The sequence below is a fragment of the Lampris incognitus genome, chromosome 12, assembly GCF_029633865.1.
Source record: "Lampris incognitus isolate fLamInc1 chromosome 12, fLamInc1.hap2, whole genome shotgun sequence".
Classification (NCBI taxonomy): domain Eukaryota; kingdom Metazoa; phylum Chordata; class Actinopteri; order Lampriformes; family Lampridae; genus Lampris; species Lampris incognitus.
Genome location: NC_079222.1, coordinates 53,264,601 through 53,273,931, shown reverse-complemented (window position 1 = coordinate 53,273,931; position 9,331 = coordinate 53,264,601). Strand labels below are relative to the sequence as shown.

The following is a 9,331-nucleotide window of genomic DNA, read 5'->3' as shown; positions in this document are numbered from 1 at the left end:
ATGGTCGGGATGGTATTCTTGGGGTTGTACTCATCCTTCTTCTTCCTCCAAACACGGCGAGTGGAGTTTATACCAAAAAGCTCTATTTTGGTCTCATCAGACCACATGACCTTCTCCCATTCCTCCTCTGGATCATCCAGATGGTCATGGGCAAACTTCAGACGGGCCTGGACATGCGCTGGCTTGAGCCAGTCTGGCTTGACCTTGCATGCGCTGCAGGATCTTAATCCATGACGGCGTCATGGGTTACTAATGGTTTTCTTTGAGACTGTGGTCCCAGCTGTCTTCAGGTCATTGACCAGGTCCTGCCGTGTAGTTCTGGGCTGATCCCTCACCTTTCTCATGATCACTGATGCCCCACGAGGTGAGATCTTGCATGGAGCCCCAGACCGAGGGAGACTGACCGTCATCTTGAACTTCTTCCCTTTTCTAATAATTGCGCCAACAGTTGTTGCCTTCTCACCAAGCTGCTTGCCTCTTGTCCTGTAGCCCATCCCAGCCTGGTGCAGGTCTACAATTTTGTCCCTGATGTCCTTAGACAGCTCTCTGGTCTTGGCCATTGTGGAGAGGTTGGAGTCTGATTGCTTGAGTGTGTGGACAGGTGCCTTTTATACAGGTAACGAGTTAAAACAGGTGCGGTTAATACAGGTAATGAGTGGAGAACAGGAGGGCTTCTTAAAGAAAAACTAACAGGTCTGTGAGAGCCGGAATTCTTACTGGTTGGTAGGTGATCAAATACTTATTTCATGCAATAAAATGCAAATTAATTATTTAAAAATCATACAATGTGATTTTCTGGATTTTTGTTTTAGATTCCATCTCTCTCAGTTGAAGTGTACCTGTGATAAAAATTACAGACCTCTACATGCTTTGTAAGTGGGAAAACCTGCAAAATCGGCAGTGTATCAAATACTTGTTCTCCCCACTGTACGTATCTACCCATACTTCCAGACAAAAGGCAAAAGATGGAGACACAGTTCAGCACAGCAGGCAACAACAATGCACCCCATACACACCCATGTGAAAGTAACTTGCCCAACACACATCATTACATAATAATTACCAGTAAAGATTATTTAATTTATGACTTGTAATTTACATGTTTGCCAAGTATTGAGAAGCTTCTGAAGAACTGACATTTTCAAGTTTTCGTGGTCTACAGGTATTACTTTTAGCACCTGGCAACTTTACTTCAACCATCCAATTTGAGTTGTGCCCTTTTCCGTTTGTGTATTGCATTGTTTATTCATTATTAGTTAAAACAAAACAAAAGACATGCATGTTAGGGTTAATACTCCTGTCTGTGCCCCTGAACAAGGCAATGGGAAGGAGAACTGGAGTTGGTCCCCAGGCGCTGCACGGTGGCCGCCCACTGCTCCTAGCCACACAGCTAGGATGGTTACATGCAGAGAAATTTCCCCACGGGGATTAATAAAGTATACAAAAAATAATAATAATAATAAAAAATATATAAAATTAGACCTGGCATTTCTTTACAAATAATCAATAATTCTCGTGTGCTTTTCCGGTGTCTTGAAGAGCAAGTCACATAAACATGGTGATTCAGTTCTTTATGTTTCATAACAACAATATGCTCAAAGAAGCTTATTATACATTATTATACATGACATTATACCAACTTTCATTGCACATGTGGAAAAAACAGTGGATTTTAAAAATTATTCCGTGAGGTCAGGACCAGGTCTCGCTCTGGAATCGGCCCATCGTTTCCATGGTTACCAGCATCTGGTCAGCTTCCTCCACGGAAAGATGCCCTTCCTGCTGAAACACCTCCTTCAGAGCGTCACACACACTGGCTGGCATCTGTTTGGAGTTTCTGGCAGAACAACAAGTCTTCGTCAGGCCGCCATTTTTAAACATTAACAGACAGGAACCTTAATAGTTTATCTGTTTAATATTTTATCTGTTTAGTAGTGTAATAGTTTATCTATTATAATTTATCTGTTTAATATTTTAATAGTTTAACAGTTTATCTGTTTAGTAGTTTATCTGTTATGGTTTAATAGTTTATCTGTTATAGTTTGTTTTTTTTTATAAATTTATTTCTAATTTTTCCTTTTTTCTCCCAATTTAGTGGCCAATCGATCCCTATTTTAATTCAAACACCCACCCTCGTACTGCATGCGTTCGCCAACTGCATCTCTCCGGCCGGCAGTCTCGAAGGAGACCGCCTCCCCACTTTCGTGACAAGGCGAATCCAAGCCGAACCGCTGTTTTTCCGACACACACAGAGACGCATTCACATGACGAACACAAGCCGACTCCGCCCCCCTCCCGAAGACAGCGTTGCCAATGATTGCTGCTTCGTCGAGTCCGGCCATAGTCGGATCTGACGAGACCGGGGCGCGAACCCCAGTCCCCAGTGGGCAACTGCATCGACACAGAGCCGATGCTTAGACCGCTACACCACCGCGGACCCTATCTGTTATAGTTTAATAGTTTATCTGTTATGGTTTAATAGTTTATCTGTTTAATAGTTTATCTGTTATAGTTTAATAGTTTATCTGTTTAATAGTTTATCTGTTATAGTTTAATAGTTTATATGTTTTAACAGTTTAATAGTTTATCTGTTTAATAGTTTATCTGTTATAGTTTAATAGTTTATATGTTTTAACAGTTTAATAGTTTATCTGTTTAATAGTTTAATAGTCTATCTGTTATAGTTTAATCGTTTATTTGTTTAATGGTTTAATAGTTTATCTGTTTAATAGTTTATCTGTTATTCTTTAATAGTTTATCTGTTTGATATTTTAATAGTTTATTTGTTATAGTTTAATAGTTTATCTGTTATAGTTTAATCGTTTATCTATTTAATGCTTTAATAGTTTATTTGTTTAATAGTTTATCTGTTATAGTTGAACAGTTTATCTGTTTAATAGTTTATCGGTTTAGTAGTTTAATAGTTTATCTGTTATAGTTCATAGTTTATCTGTTTAATAGTTTATCTGTTTAGTAGTTTATCTGTTATAGTTTAATAGTTTATCTGTTTAATATTTTAATAGTTTATCTGTTATAGTTTAATAGATAATCTGTTATGGTTTCATAGTTTATATCATAGTTTAACAGTTTATCTGTTTAATATTTTAACAGTTTATCTGTTATAGTTTAATAGTTTATCTGTTTAATGGTTTATCTGTTATAGTTTAATGATTTATCTGTTTAATAGTTTAATAGTTTATCTGTTTAATGGTTTATCTGTTATAGTTCATAGTTTATCTGTTTAATAGTTTATCTGTTTAGTAGTTTATCTGTTATAGTTTAATAGTTTATCTGTTTAATATTTTAATAGTTTATCTGTTATAGTTTAATAGATAATCTGTTATGGTTTCATAGTTTATATCATAGTTTAACAGTTTATCTGTTTAATATTTTAACAGTTTATCTGTTATAGTTTAATAGTTTATCTGTTTAATGGTTTATCTGTTATAGTTTAATGATTTATCTGTTTAATAGTTTAATAGTTTATCTGTTTAATGGTTTATCTGTTATAGTTTAATGATTTATCTGTTTAATAGTTTATCTTGTTATAGTTTCATAGTTTATCTGTTTAATAGTTTATCTGTTATAGTTTAATAGTTTTTTTTTTCAAAATAATTTTCTTGCTTTTCACACAGGAAGGCAAGTGCATTTATACAGTTATACAGTAGAATTAAGAATGATTGTGTTAGCAGTGGAACAATAAAGACAACAGTGTTATAATTGTCCTGCTAGTGATACACAAACCCATCCCTCAAAGCAAGCCCACCCAATTCTCAAACCCCACCACCTCACCACCCATCCCATGAACCCCCTTCCCCACCCTCCACTCCAGTCCTCCCCCCTACCCACTATCCCGCCCGTTCCCCTGGGGTCACATTCATACACACACATTCATTTCAAGGGAGAGGGGAAGGAGGAGAGAAAAAAAAGGGGGCCAACTAAAGAGAGTTGAGAGGAGAAAACATGGTAAACGAAGAGAGATGGTAAACTAAAAGGAATAAAATAAGGATAACATGAAAAGAGTGAATAATGAATAATAAAAAGAGGGGGGGGGGTTGGGGTCAGCTCTGATCAGTCAGTTTCTTCATTGATAAGGTGTCAATGTGTTTTAAGAGGGGTTGCCAGGTTTTACGGAATGTCTGTAGAGAACCCTTTAATGAGTATCTAATTTTCTCAAGCTTGATGCAGCGTAGTATCTGCTGAATCCAGCTATTGTGAGTGGGAGGGGAAGAGTGGGTCCATTTAAGAAGTATGAGCCTTCGGGCAAGTAGAGTAGTAAATGCAATAACTTGGTTTGTGGCCTTAGGAAACATAGGTTGGGATTTGGCAACTCCAAGGAGGGCAGTGAGAGGGACAGGGTCTATCACTGTCTCCGAGACGGTACTTAATGTATCAAAAAAATTTATCCAGAACTCAGCAAGCCGCGGACATGAAAAGGACATATGTATGTAATCAGCTGCAGACTGTTTACATCTGTTACATGAGTCTGTTCTGTCTGGATAAATCCTAGCTAGTCTAGCATTGGTATAGTGGACTCTATGTAAAACCTTACACTGCAATAAACTGTGTCTTGCACATATAGAAGAAGTGTGTACAAGGTCTAGTGCCTGCCGCCATTGCTCATCTGTCATAGTGGTCCCGAGGTCCTGGTCCCAAGCGGCTCTCAGGGAGTCTAGGTGAGTTGGTTTTAGTCTGAGTATGTTATTGTATAGGATTGAGATGAGACCCTTACGACTAGCATCTGGACACAGAAACGAGTCTAACTGTGTTTCTGGTGGGCGACCAGGGAACTGTGGGAACTGGTTTTTAACAAAGTGCCTGATTTGGAAGAAGCGGAACAGGTGGGTGTGTGGAAGGTTAAATTTTGTTGACAGCTCTGCAAAGGAGGAGAAAACACCATTAGCGTACAGATTGTAGATGGTTTATAGTCCTTTTTCTGACCAAATTTGGAACACTGGATCAGAGCAAGATGGTAAGAAGAGGTGGTTTCTATATACTGGGGCTAGACCCGTTGGAGAGTGCAGGCCAAACTGCTTCCTAAACTGGTTCCAGATCCTTAAAGTGTTTGTGACTACTGGGTTCTGTGATATTTTTCTAGCTGAGGGGGGTAACTGCGAGCAGACCACCGACCAGAGTGAGAGACGTGCAGAGGCCAGCTCCATCTGTGCCCAGAGAGGCAGGTTATCCTGTGCCGCCGTGGTTTTCCAGAAGAGAATCTTACCGATATTACACGCCCAGTAATAGTAGCGGATATTTGGCAAGGCCAGACCACCTTCACACTTGGGGAGTTGAAGGGCTGAGCTTTTGATACGTGCCCTTTTACTGCCCCACAGAAATGAGTTAATTATCTGATTGAGTGTAGAAAAAAAAGATTTCTTGATGAAAATCGGGATGTGGAGGAACACATAAAGAAAACGAGGAGCAACTGTCATTTTAATCAGATTTGTGCGTCCTGAAAGTGATAGAGGGAGGGAGGACCACCTAGACAGGTCAGACCTAAGACGATCTAACAGGGGTTGGACATTTTTTGCGAATAGCTCAGTAAAAGATTTGGTGAAGAAGACTCCTAAGTATTTGAATCCCTCGGTGACTTGTCTAAAGGGAAATGGAGCCTGGGGGAGTCTCTCCGCGGGAGGGTTAATAGGTAGATATTCACTTTTCTGGAGGTTAAGTTTGCATCCAGAAAGCTTTTTGAATTGTTCCAGAATGTTCAGGATTACGGGAATGGAAGACAGTGGGTCGGAAACGTAGAGCAGCAAATCATCAGCGTATAAGGACAGTTTATGAGACACCCCAAACCATGTAACGCCCTTAAATCTGTCCTCTCCACGGAGCCAAATGGCTAATGGTTCCACAGCCAAGGCAAACAATAATGGGGATAATGGACAACCTTGGCGGGTGCCGCGGTAGAGTGAGAACTGGCTTGATCTAGTGCCATTAATATAGACCGACGCTACAGGGGAGGAGTACAGGACTTTTATCCAAGAGACAAAATTGGCACCTAGACCAAATTTTTCAAGTATGTAAAACAAGTACCCCCACTCCACCCTTGTCAAACGCCTTTTCCGCGTCTAAGGAGAGCACTATTTCAGGTGAGTCGGTGACGGAGGAAAAGAGTATATTAAACAACCTTCTAGTGTTAAAAAAGGATTGTCTTCCGTGGATGAAAGCCGTCTGATCGGGGTGAATCAGAGCCGGCCCGTCTTTTTGGAGACGACATGACAGAACCTTGGCCAGTATTTTTAAGTCCACATTAAGAAGCGAGATCGGCCTGTAACTGCCACAGAGGAGTGGGTCCTTAGACTTTTTGAGCAGCAGTGTAATTGAAGCCTCTGATAAAGTAGAGGGCAAACAGCCTACTCAGAAGGCATCATTGTAGACCCTTACTAAGATTGGGGCGAGTACTTTTGAAATGGTTTTATAGAACTCAGTGGTGTAGCCATCAGGCCCAGGTGCCTTACTGCTTTGTAGTGACTTTATTGCATCCTTAACTTCTAGAATTGTTATGGGAGCGCCCAGCTCGCTAGAGTCATCCACCTGGGGAAGAGTCAATAGATCTAGAGGATTCAAGTTGTCCCAGTCAAACAGTGATGACTCGGATGAGTATAATTTAGAGTAGTATTCAGAGAAGACATTACTAATTTTTATAGGGTCTGTTGTGACCTCGCCAGTGTGTGACTGTATTTTAGGTATCAGCCGGGATGTACTTTCCGCACGTGCTTGGTATGCAAGAAGTTTTCCTGGCTTATCTCTCTGTTCAAAAAAGCGCTGTCTGGTACGTAGGAGGAGTCTCTCAACTTGACCGGTTGATAGTAAATCGTACTGCGATTGAAGTTGAAGCCGTTTTGTATATAGAGCTGGAGAGGGGTTCTGTGAGTATTGTCTATCCAGTTCTCGTATTGCATCTGAAATTTCTATCAATTTTGAATATTCTTGCTTCTTGAAATGGGAGACAAATGAAATTATATGTCCGCGGAGGCACGCCTTAAAGGACTCCCAAAGTGTGCCACTACTAACATCTGATGTGTCATTTATGTCAAAGAAGACCTGAATTTGTGTAGCAAGAAAGCTTTTAAAATCCGGCTCAGCTAATAAATATGTATTAAATGTCTATGGTTTGGAAGGTGGTCTGCCCTACACTACATCACAATACGTACGTGTCAGAGGACACGTTTTTGCGAGACCAAAATACATGTATATGGACATGTATTAGTTGCCACTGGGGCCGCAATCCCGTCTTCTGGCCACTGGGGGCGCAAGAAAAAGGGCGGACAGCGTCATGGTGGCAGCAGTCCTGCAACCAACATAGTAGATGAATGCGGGAGGTGCGGCAAGACGCAGCACACCGATGAGCGGAAGTGTCCTGCAATGAACAGTAAGCGCAACAACTGTCATAAAAAGGGACATTGGGAGCGTGTATGTCACTCTAAAGCGGTGAGAGACGTCACTGAAGAGGTTAAACAGCTGTACTTTCTGGGAGAAGTTGGCAAAGACAGCAGTCAGGAACATTCGCTCCGCCATCTTTGTTCAATATTTTTGACATTCTATTGCGTCATGACCATGGTCATGACAGACCTAGTAGGCTACAGGGCGCCCCTAGCGGCATCTGTGAGATACGTGTCAATGAAGACGTATAAGTGACTTGCAGAAGCGTGTCCATACACATGTAAAGAGGAGGCGACCGGTCTGGGTCTGCCATGAGGGAAGTTAACTTCTACAGATGTGGGGGCGTGGTCAGAGATAACTATGCTGTGACAGTCACAGGAGCGAACATTGTGAGTTAGATTATTATCAAGTAAAAAGAAATCTATCCGTGAATAAATGTGGTGGACATGTGAGAAGAATGAGTAAACCTTGTTGGAGGGGAATCTAGTTCTCCAAGGGTCTATTAAGCCCAGTTGCTCAGCATGATATTTTAAAATGTTGGCGGACTTTGACGTTGTTGAGAGTCTGGAGGATGACCTGTCTAGTACTGTATCCTGAACCTGATTGAAGTCCCCACCAATAATAATATAGTGATCATTGATATTAGGTAAGGAGGAGAAAAAATTAGACATGAATTTGTCGTCATCCCAGGTTGGAGCATACAGTGAGGCCAGGACCATGGGAGTATTCTGTAATCTACCTGTCACTATAACATAACGACCATTGGTGTCAGCTATGGTGGTGACTGGTTCAAAAGCCACATTCTTGTTTATAATAATTGCGGCACCTCTAGCTCTCTCAGAGAAATCTGAGTGGAACAGGTGTCCCATCCATGATCTTTTGATTTTAAGAAATGTCTGAGGTGCGGATATGTGTCTCCTGTAAAAAACAAAGGTCACCTTTAAGACGCTGCAAGTGACTGGTCACTTTGTTAGCTTTGATGGCAGTATTCATCCCTTTAACATTCCAGGAGATGAAGCGGATGTTTCTACCACTCACTGACATGGTTCCCTAAGTCGTGCCTGTACCTGAAATTGAGCTGGGGGGGGGGGGGCAAAAAAGGGGGGGCAAAAGGGGGACCAACACGCATCACACACTCACACACATACTCACCCCAGGGGGACCCCAATCCCGCAGGAAACTGCGAGCTTACGTATCTCCCTGGATACAATCCTTCCTGGATAAACATATCCTTCCCAGGTTAATATCCCTCCCCAATGAAATATAAAACAATTCCCATCTTAAACCTTTGTATAGAGAAATGTAAAACATAGAACATTGTGTATGAAGAGAGGGAAAGTGGAAAAAAGACTGTAGTGGTCAGTTCTGACATCCCTTCTCAAACATACCTTTCTCAAATATTAAACTAAATATGGCCAGTCAACTGTGCTGGGTGTAGCATTAACATCAGGCACGGAAGCACCCATTTGTGTACTTACAAGTAACGTAGCCCAACAGTGATCAGAAATGAAAGAAAAATAAAAGCAACATATGAACCAGCATGGAAGCTTTAAGCGCAGTCAGTAATAACATGTTAACGTTAAGTAACCTGTAACGTTGGTAAAATAAACAAGAGGCAGGAGAAAGTAACGTTACTGACATAATAAGTCCAGCGGTGTCAGCTGCGCATTGTTCAGAGTCCAGTGTGGTCGCGATTCTGATTTGAACTGGAAGCGGCCAAACCCGCATATAAGTGAGCTCAAGTCCCAAATATGATGTAAACAAAAAAAAAATAAAAATGAAACATTTGGATTTGAGAGAAAAAAAAAACGCTGTTCCCAAACACAACAACGAAGTCTCCATCAAAAGTGTATGCGCAGTAGCGTGGGTAAGAACTGATCTGTAGTCTGTGGTGACGTCAGCGTCTGGCTGCGTTCTGTTGGCTAGCCAACGTTAGCTAGCTAGT

At 41.1% G+C, this 9,331-nt stretch overlaps 1 protein-coding gene across 1 annotated transcript in view; it reads right to left on the bottom strand.

The window, feature by feature from the left end:
- Positions 1 to 871: 871 nt before the first annotated feature.
- ndor1 (NADPH dependent diflavin oxidoreductase 1) overlaps positions 872 to 9,331 on the bottom strand; it is a 102,552-nt gene continuing 94,092 nt past the window's right edge. Inside the window, exon 15 of the mRNA XM_056290890.1 lies at positions 872 to 1,837. Within this exon, the coding sequence (XP_056146865.1) occupies positions 1,693 to 1,837 (145 nt within the window). The 3' untranslated portion in view covers positions 872 to 1,692. The remainder of the gene's footprint in view (positions 1,838 to 9,331) is intronic.